Source organism: Nipponia nippon, unplaced genomic scaffold, assembly GCF_047370975.1.
Source record: "Nipponia nippon isolate SJK-2023a ecotype South Korea unplaced genomic scaffold, ASM4737097v1 scaffold_6, whole genome shotgun sequence".
Taxonomy (NCBI): Eukaryota; Metazoa; Chordata; class Aves; order Pelecaniformes; family Threskiornithidae; genus Nipponia; species Nipponia nippon.
In genome coordinates, this window is record NW_028262380.1 from 24,873,983 (window position 1) to 24,896,354 (window position 22,372).

Consider the following 22,372-nt stretch of genomic DNA (forward strand, 5'->3'; position numbering starts at 1 on the left):
TGTTGTTTTTGAGAGGATGTTATTGTTACATCTTCCTCCCTTGTTCTGTTTGTCATTTATCTTCTTAAACTGCAAATGGTCAGGGAAACCTATCTTCCTATGTATCTGTAAAGCACCCATCCCAGAAACATCAGTCCTGACAAACACATAGGTAATTCAACATTAATGCAAAAACAAAGCGAGGACACCCCCACCCCACCCCCAAAAAAAAAGAAAATCCAAAAAAAACCCAAACAGCAGAACATCTACCATCTACAAGACACTATCACAATTTCAGTGGCCAAAACCTGAGCTGAGGGAAATCTGGTTCTTTTCCATTTACTGTATGTTCCTCCAAATAGTAAGTGCAATGCTAAGTAATAGACTACAAGCTTTCAAAGCAGCTTCATTTCTGTCCACTAAAAACTTATGATGGAATACAGGCAAAATTCAGTTGTTTCTTGCCTGAGGACTTTCTTCTTAAACGTTTTTAAGGCATCCTGCTAATGATGCTCACCCCCCACTGCATGTCTCCAGAAAGTACTACAGAAGACATTCTGTGAGCATTTATAGCTAAATCTTCAATCTATACAGACATTTACGAACTTATACTGCACTTCTAACATACCATTGTGTTAGAAGAGACCAGTAGTATTGCCTTGTATCTGCTCTCTACTTCTCTTAGTGGGGTCTTTTTTTTTTTTTTTAAAGTTTTGTTATTAATATAGATATAGATACCCACAGCACAGAAGACAAGGTCTGCACTTAGAGCAAGTAGTAGTAAGGTTTGCAGTGACTACTTTCTTTCCTGAATAAGCTCGATGCAGTTTCAGAACAATCCTCAAGAAAGTCCTGTCCAGCAGCAGTCCTCTACCACAACAGGTGTCTTTGTTAACAATCGCAAAGTGGCTGGGAAATGCCTGTGATCAGGCATTAGTTCTGTGGATCACCTAACGCTTTCAAGTATTTGGACCCACACTAACATATAGATTCTTCAAAAGTGTATTTAAATAGGAGTTATGTGCTTTAACATGCTTAATCTCCACTAAGGATCTTAAAGGCATACACACCACCAGAATATGGACATAAACATGCAAAAATATGCATATGCTGACACAGGATGCTGTGTCAAGATTTTAGGAGCAATAAACTCAACCATATATCAGCCCCGATTTTAAAAATCCACATCATTTGTTTATTTAGATTGTAGAAAAATACAGAAGCACAACTGGGGAGAAAAAGGAAAAAAAAAAGCTAAGAATAATCTGATAACATCTCTCAAAAAAAAACCTCACAGAAGACTGATATACACAGAAGACCACGTATATCTACTGTGATATACACACATTTTCACCCTACAAAGCTTAAATTGTTGTAAAGCTGTTGGAAGTGCTCATTTTCACTTGGAATACTTTTAAAATTTGTGAGCTTGAGAAATATTCTAGGTGTTAGCCATTTGGACTCTTACTAAAAAGTCAGTGATGCTTTTAACTGATTTCTGGAATATTATCATTTTAGATGTAAACTACTTTTTGGCAGTTCATAGTGCCCATCTAAATATAATTAAAGTTAGAAGTGCTTCTAAGTGTTTTTTTAGTTATCAATAACTATTGTTAACTGAATACTTTTCAGTAGTTTGGTTTTCTTCCTCTGTCAACCACTGAATAAAGAGATCAAGACAATCAGTATTTTCTTGATCTGAAAAAGGTCTACTGAATCCAAAGAGGATATGTCATCTCAAAGACATTTTGTCTTTTAAAAAGTAATGCAAGAAGTTAAAAAGAACAAAATTCATCCAAACCATACATATTCATGTATTATTCAAATGCATAAAGTAAAAGTGAAATACCTTCTTTTAATTTCTTCTCTGTAAGAAGCTTAGCAGTATTAGAAGAAACTTTGTATAAGAATTCACAAAGAAAGGTAGAATGTGAAGAATCTTCAGAGAAGCCACTTTCAAAACAAGTGCCATAGTTTGGGAAATCTATTAAAAGACAAAGGAGTAACACACAGAACTTCAGTTATATCAGTTATAACCATTTCTCCACGAGTGTTTCAAACTGCCTATCTGTAGATATGCAGTTGCTCTGTAATCTGTTTACTACAGCACAGATACATCTTATTGATTTACTTTTATAATTGGAGTAAAATTCTTACATATTCATCAAAAAAACATTGGTTCACATTTGTTACAACATTGCCATTGTCTACCGCTGCTTTCCAATGTAATCCAAAACACAGTTTTCTGGTGCACTAAGCTTTTATTTTCATGCCTTATGTAACATACTTCAACAGAAGTGAATTGTTTCACTTGAGTCATTACCTAGAAGTTTACCACCACTCTGGTAGCAGAAGACGATGATTCGGAGAATCACTGTCAACCTGCAATGACCTCCCTTTCTCTAAAGGGAACAAGAAACACTAGCACCAGCACATGGTGATGCTGCCTTGGCTGTAAGGCTAAAAGTAGAAAAGACAGAGCCAAGACAAGCAAACTTCTTATAGCCTTAGGACCACTTGAAAGCATAGCTAGGAAAACCCCATAGCTGCATATTTGTACAGTGACTGAGCTCAACACCCTAGGATCCAGTGCCTGGCACTTCTGACAGAGCAATGTTCAGGCAAAACTTAAGGCACCACGTTTGCTCTAGGAAGCCCCAAATCACTCCTGCGTTTCCCACTGAAACTTTTGTTGTTCAGCCTATGCACTGTTACTTTGCAGAGTGGCACAAGACAATGGAAATTTGGCCCAGGAGTATGTCCACAATGCTGGCTGCAGAACAGCATAGCTAATTTTTTCCAGTGTACTCTACAATTTATTTATTTATTTATTTATAAGAACAGCTTTCTGTTTTCAAGAGCCTCATAACAGTCACACACTGCAACCAGAACTGTTGACTTTCAAGGCCAAAGTTTATCACATGCTCCAAGCTGTGACAGATGTTGTGATCTGAAAAAAAGATAGTTTGCTGAGATAGATCATGTTACAGGTTCAAGAAGTGAGTTTTATTTTGGGAGGAGAGTTTGTGAAAAAACAGGTAGGTCTGTGTGCAGTAGGAGTAAATATCAATTTAAATAACGTTTGAGAAAAAACAAAGCCCCAGACAATACTTTAGATACGTGTTAACTGTATATACACCCATTTTTTCCTGGTAAAAGCCTGATAATATTGGCAGAACAGATGACTTTCTTCTTCTGTGTTATAAATAAGGGTATGAGGTCTATGAATTATCACTGGCTTTTTTTTTTTTTAAATCCTAAACTTGATGTCTGAGCAAAATAAAAGTTGTACACAATTACATATGCTGCCTGCTGAAATACAGTTAACACCATCACAACTCCGCCTCTGCTATACCACTGTTGTTCAACTCAATGCCAATTTTACTTCTGAATTCCTTCCTTCTTTCCCTTTTCCTCAATATAAAATGAGAAGGTCAAAACAAAGAGAATATATCCTACCTGAGAACTTATTATGGTACAGGAATTCCATTTGCAGTCTTTGTCCAGCTTTCTTGGCTAATAAGTATGGAGTACTATAAACAGGGTCTCCAGTGGCACACATAGCGTCAGCCCCACTAAACAGCAACATCAGAGTTTCTAGCACATCTTGTTTAACTACGGCAGCACACAGGGCCTTATCATGGAGAGGGAAAATAAGAAGTCTGTTTAAATTAGAAAGTTAGTGGTGGCAACAAGTACATGTAATTTAGATGCAAATCCTTTCACCTCCAATATAGTTCCCCTGCATTTTCAAAGACCATAAACATTGAGAAGTAGCAGGAATCATGAAGTATGGTCTGAATCTAGAAAAAAGCAGCAAGAACAAAAAAAGAAAACCCAAAAACATCATCAACCCAAACCCCGCAAGATGTTGCTGCCACAAGTTTCACTTGGGAAGGATAACATGAATTAATACAACTGGAGGGGAAGCTTCTTGTTTATTTATATGAAAAATTCCCCCTCATTTTCCTTCACACGCTAAACTACTAAAGAAAAAGTCTTATTATTTCAGACCTTGAAAGTTCAACCAAAAAGACAAGATTTGATCCTTAAATTCTATCATTAGGAAACAGACTGAAATTCATAGGCAGTTTTTCAAAACTATGGTCACAGTCAATAAGGCAACTATTCTTTACAGTATCTTCATACTTGATCATCTTCCTTGAGAGTTAAAGATCTCAACGCATCCTAAAACACTGGTCCCCTTTCATTTTTGTATAAACAGACAAACATAATGAACTTTTTCTTTTTTTTTTTTTTTTTTTTTTCCAAAACGTTAGTCTGAAACCTTAAAACCAGGAGTAGCCACACAATTACAGCAATCTATTCCACAACTATTTCTATGATTTAGTATGTAGTTAAATTATTTAGTTAATGAATGAGTTTTTCTGAAATGATTAAGGCAGAAGTCACTCAACACAAGAAGAATACTACTCTAAAATTCAGCTGCTCTAATAAACATATAAGCATCCAGTAGGCACAAGATGACAGGGCAGACCGTTCAGCAAAACTTACAGCATTACTTGGCAATGACCACCTTATTACATGGTAATTTCATGTCTCTATCGAGAATTTGACCATTACATCCAATATTTTTTCCCAGTAGTTAAATATTAATTGACAGACACCCTTCCCCCTCACCAACAAAAACCAGAAACCTTGGAAAAATCAAGCTTGTAAAACACAGAGCTATTTTCTGTGGTCTGCAGTTACAATATTAAATAAAGTCTCTTGCACAGCTGCTACCAATAAATAGAAAACAATGCAAATGTTTTATTTTGCAAAGATATAAAGAGTTCCCCATGAAGCCCAGAAATGTTTCCCAATTCCAATGAAATGCAGAAAACCTAAATTCAAGCTATACAGTGAGATGGTTCTATACTTTGGCTAGAAGTGTTTTAATGACAGCTATTCTTATATGCCCTTATTTTAACTTCTTACGTGTGTAACATACAACTTATAAAATGTATGGAAAATAACACTTCCTTTTGACACAATAACCACTGAACAAATGAGACCTCTCTAGTTCAAACCACAATAACTTTTAAATGTTACTGCCTCCCCATAATCTCTGCATACCCCTTGAGACAATTTGACTCACGCAACTGAATGCATTAACATTGTAAAAATATATGCATTTAAACTCTTCTATATTCATAAACCCTAAACAATGATGACTCCGAAATCAACAGATATTAGAAGTTAGTCAAATGGACATCAAAAATTACACAGAAATTGGTAATTATAATTAGCATTTTCCACTTTATATATGTAAAGAATTTGTGTTATTTATGTAAAAGGAAACATTGAGAACACACATTTTTCAACATTAATTTTAGCTTGTTTCATTTCCTGTTAGCTACAAGCTACCATGTAAGTGTACATGAGCTACTTTCACCATTGGTAATACTGAATCATCTAAGGTACTGGAATGTTAGATGTCAGATATATAAGATATCAAAAACACATAAAGAAGGAATCTAAAGAAGTGAAGTGGGAATTTGCATCCCTAGAGTGTGCATTTGAAGAAAAATAAAGAACCACAGTCATTGATGGCTCTGGAAGACATATTACAGGCACCATATAGGTACCATAACCTTTTACAAACAAACTAACTGGAAAAACTAGGAAATAAGACATCATGAAATGACTCCTATAAAGGCTCCAAAGCAACCCTTATTCAGCTCTGTGAGAATGTCACCCAGGATTCTGTATTTTTTTCTCATCAGTTTAACCAGATGACCAAATTGCATACAGATATAATACAGTACAAAAGGTATGGTATGGGCTTACCCATTCTAGTATTACCTTATTCAACTGTTCCTTGGTTTTGTAGGCAAAAGGCGCTTTCCTGAATTTTCCCTCTTTGTATTTGTGTGTAATGAATACTATCCTTTTTTCTGCAGGGGCATCCATATGCAGCTCTTCATCTGGAGGAAGATTACCTGCCCAAAAACTGTTTGCCCTCTTATTTCCAATGACGATAAAGAGCTGGATGAGGTGCAAGGAAAAAACAAGCAAAATAGCATGAAGGATATGAAGCTAGTCTCTAAACAGTTTTCAGCTACTAAAAGTTGAAAAAGAAAGTTATTAAAGAAAGGAAAATTGCCTGCAGGAGAGGAAATGGAAGCCTCTCTCAGTCACTGCCTATGGTCATCTCTAAATGAATAATACAGCCTGCAGTCATCATTTACTATCAATAGCAACTAAGCTTTACAAGGCTAACCAGTTATAATATTTCAATAGATATTAGAAAATACTAGTAAAAGGTCAGAAGAGACTAGCATACGTTTTAAAGAAAACACTAATGACTCAACCCTCTCTATCAGCACCACTTTTTAACACACCAAGCAACTAAACTGGTAGCAAAAAGTTTCCTTTCTTTTCCCCTTGCCAATATTGCCCATCGTGGTTGCTCTCCAAAAGCATTTTCTTTCTTTTTTTTCCCCCAAAAAACTATATGCTTGGAGAAATACTAAGAGAAATTGTACAGATAGTTATCAAAACAAATTAGTATTTTGAATGACAAAAAGGTGTATTATTCCTGAAAACATCAAGTTTACTCTAACAGCAGCATGTTATTTAGCAGCTATATGCTCAGTTTTCTTGTGAGTAAAGCAATAAACAACATAACATTCATACAGTAATTTTCAAGACGGAACAAAGAGTTAGAATATCACAACATACCTCAATAAGTTCATTGCTCCAAATGCTGGCATCCATTTTTAGACTCCGGACCTTTGAATCTCTTGGTCCTAAAGATCTGTGCTGTCCTGTTGACATTTGAATATAAAATAAAAGCACCAAAAAAAACCCAAAATAAAAAAAAAAAGTGGACTTCATTGGATAGTAATGAATAAAGAAAGTAGGCCATCTGATGTAGAATACTTTTGGGAGGGTTTGTTTTGAAAGAAAGCCTAGAGTTATAAACTATTTTCCTGAATCTACTGCTTAAGCACACATTTAAATATAAAACATGATAGAACTAGATTTTTAGTACTATCTGAAAAAGCTGTCCCTATTGTCAGTAAAATATGCCCTGATGTAATAGATTTAATACCCCAAATTTATACACTGAAAATTGTTATCCTTTGGCATCCAGCCTTGCAAAAGCCAGCCATTACCCACAAACTGCTAGTGTGTCTTAATTTCCACTAATTGTGAAGGATTACTCATCAGAGGGAAACCAATCACCTTACAGACCTGCCATTTATGCATGGAAGTGCTTTAGAATAAGGATGACCTTGGTATTAAAAAAAGTTATGTTCACTTTTTTGTTTGTCAAAACTTTCACAAGGATGGCACCGTAAAAATAAAACAAGCCAATTCAAGGACATACACAGATATGCAAATATGACATTTTGTAGAACCCACACAGCCTGCCATTAATTACTCTACCTGCGCACTTCTTACAAATGACAACACAGAGATTGATGGATGCCCAGTCAGGACTGGGAGCTTTACAGTCAGCACAGCTCCTGTTGGATTCATTGAACCAAATCTTCTCAGCTACTTCATAATCAGACAGAGTTTCTGCTATTGATTGCTGCAGTGCTTCAATCCAGTCTTGTTTCTCTCTTTCCGACTCTGCTGTAAAGCTGAAACAATTGACTTTTCTGTGTTATTGATCTTTATTTTAAAGCCCAATTAAACACAGTCTGTAGTCTCTTATTTATTACATTTACACTCAAAATCATAGTAAAAAAAAATCTTCCTCTACACAGATATAAATACTAAGATGGAATGTATTATTTTGTATATTTGTCAATGAAAACTCCCTCTGTTTTTGTGTTCACTTTTCAACAAAACTACTACTAGCATGAGCTACATAGCTTTTGTAACGTTCAAATTATGTTCCTGAGTTACTTTCAATCTTTTTCTGTTACCACATACCAAACTTAAAGTCTGAACTTTAACAAAAGCACAGAATGACCTAAGGAAACAGGGAGGCTTACTGAGGAATAAAAACGGACATGCTAATGACAACAGCCAAAAAATGCTTTTCATTTAAATTGATCTTTTTGAAAAATATAAATAATAACAAACAAACATCAACATGGTGATGGCTTACAGAAAGTCAAAGAACTAGCTGTCTACCAACTAGCCACAGATTCAAATCACTGATTGAGACTAATTCACCTGCTACTCTAGTCGACTGAGAATGAAAGGAAACTCTTTGCTAACACTTAGCAAGCCCAGGAGAAAAAAGTGATTTCTTCTCTTGCATTACTGAGATTTCATTTAAGAAACACTACAACACTTAACAAAAGGCTTTTATTAGCATATACTTTTATTTTCTTAAAAATCTGCACAAGTCACAGCATCAGCCAAAGTGAAACTTTCTACTGATTTCAATGGAGGATTTCTACAAGGGATGGTACATGATTGATTCTTTTCTTTTCGAAAAAAATCATATGCTTAATATTAAATAGATGCAGCATTATTTCACTACTGCTGTTTATTATTCTTCTAAGATGGAGTCAAGCTTTTAAAGTTTTTTTTTTTTTTCTTCTGCCCTTGTACAGAATGAACAAAGAAAGCTACATAAAAATAGGCATCTATGGGCATGGGATGTCTAGTCAGGGAGGTAACAGATGAAGCACACACCTAAAGAAAGGAAAGAAAATACTTCTGTTTTTAAAAAAATGCTAAACATTCTTAATAAAAACATTACCTTTTCATCCAACCTTATAAGTCACTGTAGTATGAAGCAAGTATTTCTTTAGTGGATTATTTATTTGTGTATTTTGCAATGCAAATATTAAAGTTCTTACCTAAAGCTTTTATAAGGAGTAATTATTTCAAAAGATTGCTTTGCAGTCCGATCTACTTCTTTTACATTTGCCACATTCATAGGGATTAAAGTGATACCAAATCCTGTCTTAAAATCCTAGGGAACAGACAATAAAAGTTCAGGGTTTTATCATTCAAGAATCAAACATGTACAGAACAATTAAATCAGCATGGTCCAAAAATCCAAGGTCAGTAATATTCATTTTGGCCACAACATGCGCGCTTCTTCTAATTCATCAATGGATAAATAAACCTTTACTAAATTTTGTCCAAACGCTACGCTCCTAATTACTAGAATGACCTTACTTGATGGTTAGTAAGGGAAAAAATGCACACTGTACCTATTAATAAAGGAAAAAAAAAGGTTAAATAACAGATTGCATTAAAAATGTGGATCCAAAACTACAGAAGTATCTAGCTTAAATGATGCTTTAGAATTCTTCTCATTAACAGCAGTTTTGCCTGCTTGTAAAGAGACTTTTAACAAAATAAAATATATTATATATAAAATTCTTTCTTAAACCTTTGGTTGCTTATGCTTCTGATGTATTGCATGAACTAAACATGCCAAACATGTCTTCGAAAAAAAGTCCTATACAGCAGCTAAAATAGACAAAGTGATAATCATCTGTGACCCAATTATTAGAAATGCTAAGCATTTTTGCCTTAAACCAAGAAAAGTGATTTTTTTTTTTTTCCCCCACATGGAACAACGTACTTAACACAAGAATCAATCTTACATTAACACAGTTGGGAAATAAAATGTTCAGTGAGCTCTTGTGAGGCTCTCTCTAATGCATGCATTTTGGAAACACTGATAGGCACATATGTTATTTCTGATCTATTCGGAACGCCATCAGTATCTCCTTCTTAAAAGTGATTTAGATGTTCATCTAATGGTAGTCACTTTCACAAGTTTAATTTCTGGAAATATTAGCATACTTTTTGGAAACAGTAACTGCATCAGAAACAAAGTCAAACTACATCACCCAAGCAAAAAACCAAATCCACATATCTTACCATCTGCAAGATGTTCACCAAGTTACCTCCCACATAACAAGTAGTTGGATATGGGCTGATAAAAATACAAGCACTGGAAGGGAAAAGCTTCAGAGTTACCTGCCTGTGCAGAGGGGATTGTTCTTCTAGTAAATACACATTTAAACCTGCATCACTGACAAGTTTCTCTTCATAAGATTTTCTAATTTTGTGAGCATTAAAGCTCGCATGGCGAAGATACTTCACAAAACTCTTTTCACGTCATTCCCCTATTTCAGGTATGAGCAAATAAAAATATCATTTTAGCCATGATTGATAAGGCTAAATCTGACATAAAACACACATATGGGTCTATGCACAAGTGGAAGTACTAATTATATTAGCACTAATTATATTAATTAGGGTAACAAAGGGCATTGAAGAGAATCATGCCCTGAAAGGCATTATAGTGTCCATTTTAAGCCAAGATTTTTAAAATGCCGTAATTTCCACTAATTAAACATAGCGTGGGATAACTCAGCTAATGTTTCCTTACCAGACTTCTTAAGAATTTTTTTTTCTTTTTACCTTCCATTACCTTTGACAGTAATGGTGTGGAACCCAAGTGTGGATTTCAACACAAACCTTTATAAAAAGTAGTAACTTTTAAACAGGTATCCTGGCTTAGCCATTCCTCATATATTTCAATATTTCTACCTTTTTTCTACCCTCATATCCTGTAACATAGACATTTTCAGCCCCCACCCCGTTTTCCTACAAATCAATGGTTTTCATACTGACGCATCTGCGTTAGAAGAGAGCAGACAGTTCTGTGAAGCCTACACAGTCCCCAATTCATCCTCAAAGATCAGTTCAATGGGAAAGGAGTGGGCAGAATAATCTCTTTTTGAGTATGAACTTGACAGCATGCTCTGTAGCAGTGAAGCATTCTTAAAGTCGGACATCACCAGTAAGAAAAACAGAAGCATGAAATATAGCAGAAAAAAAAGTATTGAGGATAGAAATAAAAATTTAGTATTTTTCTATTAGCAACAGTGTCTTAAATCAAATGAGCAAAATGAAAAAAAATAACCTTTAACTTTCTGGACTTAAATGGTTTGCGCTTCCAATTTACAGATGCAGGCTTCATTTGCTAGTTTCAGTTATTTCAAATAATTGGCCTTAGGAAGTCCTGATGTTTAAAGGACAGGTAATAAGACTATATTGTACCTGAACAACAGTGCAATGCATTCTTTGTTTATTAACTGCCAGAAGCCACGGTTAATTGGAGTTCAATATACTCTTAGGTCCAGATTAGAGTTTACTGAAGGTAAATGATGAGTAATAAAGATGACTGAAATAATAACTACCATATTGAGCCAGATCAAAAGTACATCTAGTATAGTAGCTTCCCTTTAAGCACTTGCTACTAGCAACTGTCATAAAAAGAATGTAAATAAGAAAAGGCACATTCTCATCTTCCCAAATAAGCTTCCAGCAATCTAAGGACTTCCAGCTTGGAAAGTCCCTGAACAAACAGTTGCAGCCAAGCCATCATACTTACTAGCCACTGACAGCCACATCCTCAAGGAATTTAAACAAATTCATGCTTTGAGGCCTCCACAGCATCCTACTTCAGAAATTTCCCACATATTAATTGTGCAAGAAAGGAGTTCCTTTTGTGCATGTATGTTGGGGTTTTTTTCCTGATAACTGAGAATTTCATTACATGACATTAGGAAAAGAAATGATAACTAAACTTTATTTATCTACCTATTCCATACCATTCCCTCTTAAAAATGTCTATCCTATATTCCTTTCAGTCTCTTCTTTTCTCTGCCTTCTAACAGCTAGCTGCGACCACTTTCCTTGGAGCAAAAAGGAGCAGGCTGCCTGGAAGCACCCTGCAGGCCGAAGATCACACACGTTTACGTCTGTGAAGACAAACACCAAACTTTGTTGTACTGAACTTAAGAATGCAGAACTAAGAAAGCACTCTAGAAATGAAATGCATTAATTTGAAAGTCTTTACCTTTAGCTAGAACACCAGCCCTCCAAAATTTGCACATGTACCCAGTGTATGAACAATCCCACTGAAGAGAGAATAACCATTATCATGTTTTAAATTCAGCAAGTGCATAAGAACTTACAGTACGGAATTTCAGTGTGAAGAATGCCAGAAAGATTAAGAAATTAGAAGTGAGGAATACACTTTTCAGAACTGAAGGTAGCCACAAATTAACCAATTTCTTTGGTGTGTTAGAGTGAAGTTATTTCTGTAATGGTCCAAACAAACTCTTTATAGTACCTGTACAACACTTGGCATAAACCAGGCTTTGTGAGCGACACGTACACTAGAATCTAATTTTCAAGGTTCAGAATTATGCACTTTCAGGAGTGCCGTCTTGTTCTCTGCTTCAGAAACAGAAGTGGGAATTGGTACAAGGAAGAAAGAAATGCTCTACTTTAAAAGATAAATTCATTCACTTTGAGTGCACAAGAGGACAATAGGGCCATTCAAGCACTATACAAAATGTATTGACAGCAAGACCAAGCAGTATCTTTTCAGAGTAAGAATTGTCTTACTTCTACAGACTGAAAGCTCATTGTTTCAGATAGATTAAACTGTGTTAGACTTTCTGACAAATGAAGAAAAGTTTAAGAAGATTCAAAAATGCACAGAGAAGGCTGAGGGTTGTTGTTTTTTTTTTTTTTTAATATAGATATGTCTTAAATGTCTATATTTTTACTACCTGCATGAATTTGAAGAAATGTTGAAAAATGGGTTGACAATAAGAGCTTCTTAAAAACCCCCACAAATTCTTTACAGATATAATAATAGATCAAAAGTATTCACTGAACAGCACAGTTAACCAAAGGCTAAAAATACTAGCAGGAGAAAGTAGTTAACTATGAGATGAGTACTGGCTTTCTGGTAAGCTGTTGCTCCTTCCTGAAGGAAGAAGGATTATAATGTGTGAGTCCTGCTGTCTTTATCACCACAGTCTGAAAAAGACATAACCTATGAAAACCTATCATCTGTATATAAACTGTGAAATTATATAACTTCTTATTTTTAAACGTACCTTTAACATGTATCTATAAAGTGCATTTCAGTGTACAAAATGGCTCTCTCTATTATGTATTATCTTTTCATAGTCAAAAGCTACCCTGAAACAGGCTTTACTAATCTTTCTTTGATTCTATTCTGGATGAAATTCAAGGAGTTTCAAAATTAGTCTCATACGTTTTCTAATATATCATTACTGTTTTACACACACAGAAATGAATACCAAGGTTAAGGAAAACTTAAGTACATGTATGAATAAAATCATGCAGCTTTATCTAAATAAGTCTAATTTTCAGAGTTGCTGAACACATAACTTTCGATATGTTGTCTTAAAACGACAGGCCTAGGCATCTTTCTCTATGGAATTCTTAAACAAATCTTTAATCAGAGGCTGAATCTTGTAGCTCTCAGTTAATGAACAGATCTTCTCTACAAAACTACTCCTCTTCTCCCTGGAAACTATAACACCTTTTCTTTCTTTTTTTATTTTTTCCCTTCCACTCAGTTTTGCCCTAGTAATACTTGGGCTGACATTCTTGTTGGTTTAGTCAAACCAAAATGCATCTGAACACAGGAGTTCTAGAGCTACTGCTTCTATTCCTCATCTTTTACTGTTTTAGCAGTTATAATCATGTCTTTGGATGTGCTGTCTTTTATGAATCTAACATTACTTCCACAACATGTAAAGTTGATTTAAAAAAAAAAACAAAAACCAAACTTGCCTCAGGAAAACATCTCAGAAAAACCCAACAAAAATCCCAACCACAATTATAAGTTTACCCTTACCCCTCATGTAAAAATTCTTGGAAATAAATCCCAAGTTTTATTTTAAAGGTTAACTAACTCTTATTTTCACATTAGAAATATCAGTCCATATTTTTATCTCTTTTTTTTTTTTTTTTTTTTTTTTTTTTTTTTTTTTGCTGGAGGACTAAGGGGGTAACAGCAACAGCAGAGAAAAAGGAAAATTGCTGCCATGATTTCAAGATAATATATTTCTACATACACACACATGCATGTACATACATATGTAAGTATATATTTGTAGCATATTTAGAAGTACAGAAAGTACAGAAGTACAGAACTCTGAAATACAGAAATAGTTCTGGTGCATGCTGGGAGCATAGAGCTTTTGGAAATTGCTACATCAACTGAGTATTCTCACTGGATATCAGTTTCATTCCTGTGAATTAAGAGATCATGGTCCTCTTGGGTTTTTTGTCTTTGGCTGTCAGATCTTGAGGTCATGCAATATATAAGGGTGTGCGCGCACACACACACATATATATACAATAAGGCCCCAATAATAGTAAGAAGTACCAGATAATAAAACAAGAAAAATATACTACATATAAACATACATATATACACACACATATGTATATATATGTGTGTCTCTATATACGCACACATGCTTTCTTTAACATCCATCTTTCTTACCATGCTACTGCTAATTTACAAACAGCCCATCCATATTTCCGACACTACTCTTGTCCTACTGCCCATACACAGAAGGTTCTTGACCTTTAATCACAATATATCTGATCAGAGTTCCAAAATACGACCTTACATGTTTCCTTGAATTTACCTTTGCTATTTGCCATAGCTCTTTAGGTTTACTTTGGGGAAGCTACCACGAAGTTTGTGACAATTAGACTAAGACATTTCTGAAAGATCTGAGAATTCCCTTAACAATTTAACACAATTTAGACTTTTCTTTCATTCTAGCCCCATGGCATTTGATTCCCTTCAAACAACCAAATTATTCCAGAGGGATTAAAAGCCAGTAACTAGAATCCTTCAGATAAAGTAATCAGTTTCCCTCCTCTCCTCCTTAATTGGAGGTATATATTTCAGCCTTTCCAGCTAGTAAGGAAGGCTAATTTCTGCAACAGAAAGGTGGGAAAAATTTGTTTCCGTGTTAATGAAAAATTAAGACATATTTATGTATTAGAGTTTGAGAAACAGGGACTAGTAATGCAGAAATTGCTTTGATTATATTAATTCTTCTCCACAAGTTTATATTGATTTCCTCTCCTTTAAAACTGTACCTAGGCTTAGCCTCCCCAGTTACCTTTCATCAGGCTTTTCAAATCTTTAGAGACTTACATCCCTCATCACAGCCTAAAATCTTTTAATATAGATTTTAGGTGATAGTTACATATCATGGATTGGAATAAAAACCGCCATGAGTAAAGACATATGTACTCTCCCTTACAGTCTTCCTAATGAGGTCTCAAAATGAAACCGCAGTGAAGCATATAGTATATAATTACACACACATAAAAATGATGTTAAAAGAACATGAAGTTTGCCAACTCAAGCCCTCATGAGCAAGGAGATGCTAGAATTCAAGTTGGCTGTGCATGTTAACTCTGTAGCTTCGTGCTCCTCTGTTACGATACGTGAGGGAGTCACATCATCAATTTTAGGCTCTTTACTTAGCTAAGTAAAATTCCTGCATCCCATAACAGAACCACTTGAAAATGATTGGAGCTATTCTTGCAAAACATTTTGTAATGACAACCTGGCATCCATAATTTTGGAGGTTAAAAGAACGAAGACAGCAAAAGGTGAGAAGGGCCACTTAGATTAGCTCTAGTCAGTGCCATGCGGTAGCCTTTTTTGCAGTGGAGTGTACTGGATATGCTACTGGAGTACATCACTCCACGTCATTATATTATAAAGAAATCTAGTACATGTACTTTGAGATGGTTCTATGATGAAAGCCAACACATAAGAAGTGGGGACAACTAAGAGACTTGTTTCAAAAATGCATTCCTGACCAACACTCTAAGGTACTTACAACCTTAGACGTTACTTTTCATATAAGTTACAAATCTCTCTCTTCACTTACTACAGAAATAATTCAGAATCCTCACTTCAGCATCTATGTGTGTGTATTTTGTAGTATCAATACAATTTTAAAATCACTTCATTATGCACCATCAGGCCCATGCCTTGCTTGTTGTATGGGATGGATCTAGGACACGTGAAGATGAAAGCGCCCTTCCTGTATAGGCTGCAAAATACAAAAAAAGGAGGATCACATAATTAAAGTGACTGAATGCTATCCTGGAGAGTTAGCTCTTATCTTTGCCTTTGCCAATTTCTGCTCAGTGTAAATCAAAAGTCTTACTATACAGTCATTTCACTGTACATTTTTCATTTCCGAGTACCTGACTTTATGCTCTAGGGTTTGATTTGCAGAACTGCTGAGCAACTGGAACTTCAGCTGAGACCTATGAAAGCAGTATTTTGAGCACGTATAGTCTGACAGAAAACTATTCCCTCCCAACCCCCCATAAAAGGCAGAGAAAGCAAGAGGATGCAAAATATATGGGTATTTGGATCATTCATTCTGTTTCTCGGAACTGTGTGGTCATATGGAGGAGGCAGTCATATTTCTTTACCTAACAGGAACTGATGAAAAATAGATTAATCATTGTTCCTTAAATAGCCAAACACAGCAATCATTTCCTCACAGAACATTCCTTTACTGGTGAAGGAGTCTTTCTGTACAGCACTTTGCAACAGCATGCAATAAAAAATGCACAGGTTACTCCATGAAAAGAAATTAAAATTGTCGGTTACTAAGTAAACAATGCACTGAGGTACTAATCCTGTGGAAGAAAATAGCATATTATAGTATCTACTGCACAATATTAAATTGTATAGATTTACTTGGATGAAACTAAGATCATAGAAATAAGCCCAGCTTTCCTATGTTTAGAGTGGGTACACAATTCCCTACCTAACTGCAAGTAAGTTTTTACTCCAGATAAATGGTTGGCTTCAATCAAATTCAACATAATAGCAGCCACTGAATACCTCAGGTCTCAACAAAATTTAAGCAACATAAATCAGAGCAGAGGACATGGACTCTAAATTTCCCCACTCCTCTCCAGTCCCAGAAAGAAAGGCTTTAGTGTACGGTCACAGTGAATTAAGACAAGATGATACAATCTGGAAAGAGATGTTCAAAGACAACAGCTACAAACAAATACATACATACATAAATTAAAAGCTTCGATTTCTTAGTCCTCAAAAACGAAGCAAGAAGATAACAACAGAAAGGAGAGGAAAAGTTATAATTCCAAACATTCACAAGTTTCTCACTTGTGCAGAAACATACTGGGGGGGCGGAGGAGGCAGGAAGCCATGCTGCAACCATCTAGTGATGGTCCAATGGTCATTATTTCTGAAACAATTTGCATGAGCTGAACTGAATTCTACATAAACTTGTACGTTTTAACAGAAAGCAATTTAAAGCTATTACTGGAAAGCAGAGTTCGTGACCTAAAGGTACCATAGTCATTTGCATTGCTGCTTTAGAAGAATACTGAAAGGACTGAATTCTTCAACTATTCTACAAGTCAGAGTTCAGCTGAGGTACAGAAAGTATGATTCGGACCATACTCCATTCTGCATGCACATGCGTTCTTTTTCTTGTCACTCAGCATACTAGGAAAGCAACAGTCTCACATCTGAGACACACAAGACAGAACCAAGCATCAAAAGCAAGCTGGTAACACTGCATACAAAGCCTGCCTTGTTATCTTCCCAAATACCCTGGCAGATATCAAGCAAGAGAGACAGAACTGCTTTCTTTGTTTCCAACCCCACCCCCCCATGTGAAAGGCAAGTGCAGACAAAGCTCCAATTTGAACAATTATGGTAACTCCCTTCCAGCAGTGCTCCTCTGCAGCATGGAGCTCATTCAGAAATCAGCATCTTCTTAGCTAGAGAGGCTGAAGCAACCGCAGCCTGTCTGGGCTATGATCTTTACTTTTGCTGCTTCGTGACACATCATGAGATGACATAAAGATAGTGCAGCTAAATAAACATGTAAATAAAACTCAAATCCTGTCATGAGCAAGTATAGCCCATATTCAAGGCTTTCACCTTTAGTCTTATTCCAACGGCCATTTATAACATTGCCTCGTATTACAAGAGACAATCATGTTCCTTAAGATACACAACTCACAATACATGGAAATTCATTCCATTTATTAATTTCTTGCTACTAACTTCACACATTTTTCACCCCAAATGGATGCCAGTTTAACAAAATGCAAAAGCTATCATTACCTGGAAATTCCTCAATTTTCGTCTCTTTTATTCTTTGACGCCTTCCACCTGCCTATGATTTTTTTTTCCTCCATTTGGCTGAAACAGCTATCCCTATAGCCACCATCTCAAAGTCACACATAAACACTTGCCCTATAATGAGCATCCAGAGCACCTCTTGTTGATACAAAGACATTTTTAAACATAGCTATTACTATTAATATTTTAAAGTAGCCATCTGGACCCTTCTTTGGTAGTGCTTCACAACTGGAAACCTTCTTGGAAGATTTATCAAGACTGTTCTCTGGAGACAAGAAGGATCTGTGTATTTTAAAAGTACCACGTACAATTATGGTTTTCTGAATTCACATCTTTATCACTTTCTTGCTGAAGCTTTACATACACACTGAAGATCTTGTTATGTATTCATAGTCCAGACAAACTGGTAACAAAGTGTTTGAACTCCTAGAGGAAGGACAGATTGTGAACGTGTTTGTAATATTTTAAAATCTAGAACAGTGGCCATGCACAATTGATGAATCTCTTTATAAACCTTTTTGTACAGTTGTCACTGGAAAATAGAGAAAACTGGTACAATACCCCCCTGGCAAAGGTTCCCTAATGAACCAAGAAAATCTCCAAATAATGGAGTTCCTGCTTTTCTCCAGATTTACCTGTAGAGACAAACACATATGACATTCACCAGTAAAAAGTATCATTGACCAAGCACAATGCTTTTACTTATTGACTGCAAACAGAAAGGTGCTAAGACAATTAGTCCTCACTGTATATATAAAAATTTTTTATTTTATTTACTACCTCCTACTTTAGTAAAATAAAATTTAATTCTGTGACATCATATTTCATAAGTAAAAATAATTCATACTTTCTCCATCCATAAGTATTAGCAAAAGTAACATTTCATGATGGAAAGTTTTCCAAAGCTTTTTTTACTCATTAATCTAATCTCTAAGTAATCTGCAAAATTCAAAATATTTACAAAGAACAATTAATAAAAAAAAAAAAAGTTTCAACACTTTTTAAAGTGCCATCCACGTAGGATTAACTATGATGGAAATTTTGAAATCTTAAAAAAAAAAAAAAAAGTATCTATGGCTTTCCAAATACCCTAAATTCCAAAACATGCCCCATTTTCTCATAACTGGATCACCAGAGGATTTCCCTGCTGATGTTAATGAAACTAACAGTTCAGATTTCTGATGCTATCAAACTGAATGGCCCTTCTGAGATGATGCAAATTGCAACAAAACACACAAAACCCCACACTTATTAGGAGTATTTTAATGAAATATGGAGAGCTCTGGATTGCACTAACAGTACTTTTTCCAGCTAGGGAGATTTCAGACACCTGCTGTTCACAAAGCCATGAACAGAAAAGTTGCACTTTAACAAGTGACATTATGATCTTTAATTGAAGATAAAAACAAATACGCTAAGGAAAGTATAGACCCACACAAAAGCTTTTGGCCAGATGGTATAAATTGTCATCTGTTTAAGAAATATTCATCCTAGCAGCAAGGAGGCATTAAGCCCCATCAAATTTCAGATTTGCTTAAAATTTGAAACTAAAACTTTCGAAATATCTGAACCAAAATAGCAAAATAAATTTTCCTCTTATGGAAAACATAAATACATATTTAGTAGAAGCACTATACTTTGAGTGTGTGCATGCATGCACACATACTTTGAAGAACATGCCTTAGACTCCACAGAGGTACAGACATTTTCTACAAGCCAGTGTAAAGCAGCAACTTCCCACTGACGCCTAGAATCAGAAACCTAAGGATACCAAACTATGATTCGTGAATTCTTCCCATTTCTGTAATATTTATTCTAAAACAGCGAAGGGAGAGCAGCACCAACAGTTTTGCCATACATTCTTCTGTGCCTGGACCAAGAGAGGGATGATGCCATGACAACGGCAAAACTGCACAGCGGCTCCTCATAAGCAGGAATCTTTCCTAACCCAGTCAGTCATTTCAGCATTTTCTCTCCTGGGATGACATTCTCCTTACATTTAGTTCAACAAAAAAATAGAGTGGGATATTTTTTTTTTGCTTTTGTTTGGGTTTTTTTTTGGTTTTCTTTTCAAAGAAAATATTTTATTCTGCTGGCTTTAGATTCACACATACTAATTTGTCTTTATGAGACAAAGAAAGATGAAAATAGCTGATGAATGCACTGAAAGTATTTCGATTTTTCATAAAGCAAAATTACTAATGGACACATATACTGCTACTCTTTAGCAGTTATTCACTTTCATATTTACCTAGGCTTTTTGTCATGAAGGTAATGATTCCACATAAAGAAAACAGTTAGTATAAAAGTAAATATGTAAGAGAGTTTCGCAAATCAATGCCGTTTACAAATAAGCAATCTACTTTTCACTACTTAAATACTGAAATAGCTAGAGCATTAAATGCCTATAGAGTTTACTGAATTCCTAGTAAATCCATCGTAAATAAGTTTTACTATTAGTTCATATAAAAGCCATTGCCATCTGATTTTAGTGATTTTTTTTTTATTTTAATTTTACAATGATTAAAGTTAAGAAGGGCAACCATCACAGCTACACAATGTAACCAAAGGCATTCACAACTCAAATAAACAGTAACCCCATACAATTAAAGACAAGCCATTCAAATATTTTTATTATAGTTGAAAATAAAACAAGGGTCCAGCTCTAAAACATCTGCACTATACTCATGTTTCAGGACTGGGTCTAGAATTAATATAGCCTTCCTGAACCAAAATGCCTTTCTCTTAATTAATGTAACAGTCTACATTTTTATGAATATCAGTCTTAAAAAAACTTTTAATTTTTGAGCTAGAAGCACCTTCTGTAAAAATCAAGTAAATTAAAGCTTTCAATGAAACTATTTTCTGCTAATAAGAAGGCAAAGGCTAACATCCAACAGAAAAATACAAACTGTTTGTACAAACACGGAGCAACCATACTCAAAAGAAAACACTATGACAAATTAAAAGTTAAAAAACAAGGTAAAAACCCCAACCATTTAAAAAAAACCCACAACATACTCCTTTCAAATAACCTTCATACTCTATGCTAACTAGAGAGCTACTTGGTAGAAAGAACATTAAAAATTACATGAGCTTTAATAAATTATCTCCATTTACCATTTCTACATTTATCTTCTGCTTGTTTCACTGAGCTTCCCATTGTCAGACAATGAACAATACAGGAAGGTCTTGTAGGACCCAGAATAACCTACAGACACGTGGCTCCCTTGTAGTGTAATGATTCCACTTGTCTCCTGCATTCTTTTCACTGCTTAGGTCTCTCACTCCCGTCCATCTCCTGACACAAGGAAGAAATAAATCTTGCTCATCTCAATTTAATGAGAGACTAAAAAAGCAAAACTTGCCAACGGCAATGTTAACTTTGTTTCAGAGCACATTCTTGGGTTGGGGCAACAGGGGTAGATCACTACTTAAACTGTTCTAAAACCATTAATATACTCTGAGTAATGTAGCAAATAGAAGCTTAACTTTCACATTTTGCAAGTTTACAAATTTGTTTCCTCAATGTTCTATTAGAACAGCCTTCAAAATCATGCAATAATAATTAAAAAAAAATATTTTGAAACATACACATATTCCTGTGTTCAGATAAGTGAAGATGCCTTACAAATCAGAGATTAATAAAGAACAGCACCTACAGTAGCAATTTGTTCATGGAAAGAGACAAAAAAAAGTGAAGCACTGATTTACAGGCTGATCTAACAGCAACATCACGACCTAGCACCAGCAAACCGAACCCACTTCATGTCATGGTGAAGCACAGCTACAAAAAAGCTGTTCTGGCTCATAACTGAAGGTATGCAGGTGCATCTCATCACACAGATGTTGCACCAAAATTGCAAAGGCTTGATCAAGGTAACACTGTAAAAGAGAATCTCACAAACAGTAAAATAGAACCAGAATTAGAATTATAAAATTGCCCCATTTCAGGATATTCAGAAACCCAGCAGCAGCATTTTCTACCAGTTGTGGGTGGGAAGGCTTGTAATATGCTACAATGATCTTTGAGAACAGAAAATCTTCCAAAAAATCCTTCTATATTAGCAAGGATGGGCAGCTGCAATCTGCAAACACACTTAAGAGGTATATTTTCCCAGCATGACCATGGCATTTAAGAAACTAGGACGAACAAGAATTCACCAGTGAAACAAAAAAACTGGGCTAAAATGAAATGCCGGCAACTCCTACATTAATGGCAAAGTTCGAACTGACATTCAGAGAGCTGGAGATTCACCCCAGATATCTGTGTTTAGACCCTACAAGCAACAGCTTTCCTTAAACTGCCATGTATATACTGAAAATGCATCTTTAACTTTCCCATTTAGAAGGGCAAGCAGCTATAACAGAACCTGCACAGGCCTCCTAAGGTTATTTTTAAAATACACCTGCATGCAGTGTAGGAGAAAGAAATTTAGGTCT

General features: G+C 35.3%; 1 protein-coding gene across 3 annotated transcripts in view; it reads right to left on the bottom strand.

The window, feature by feature from the left end:
- ARAP2 (ArfGAP with RhoGAP domain, ankyrin repeat and PH domain 2) overlaps window positions 1–22,372 on the bottom strand; it is a 127,677-nt gene that overhangs the window by 60,427 nt on the left and 44,878 nt on the right. For all 3 annotated transcript variants that reach the window (XM_087737378.1, XM_087737376.1, XM_087737379.1), the window contains 6 exons: window positions 8,754–8,869; window positions 7,378–7,577; window positions 6,667–6,752; window positions 5,788–5,970; window positions 3,439–3,613; window positions 1,829–1,963 (listed from right to left, as the gene is read on the bottom strand). In XM_087737378.1, the coding sequence (XP_087593504.1) occupies window positions 1,829–1,963; window positions 3,439–3,613; window positions 5,788–5,970; window positions 6,667–6,752; window positions 7,378–7,577; window positions 8,754–8,869 (895 nt within the window). The remainder of the gene's footprint in view (window positions 1–1,828; window positions 1,964–3,438; window positions 3,614–5,787; window positions 5,971–6,666; window positions 6,753–7,377; window positions 7,578–8,753; window positions 8,870–22,372) is intronic.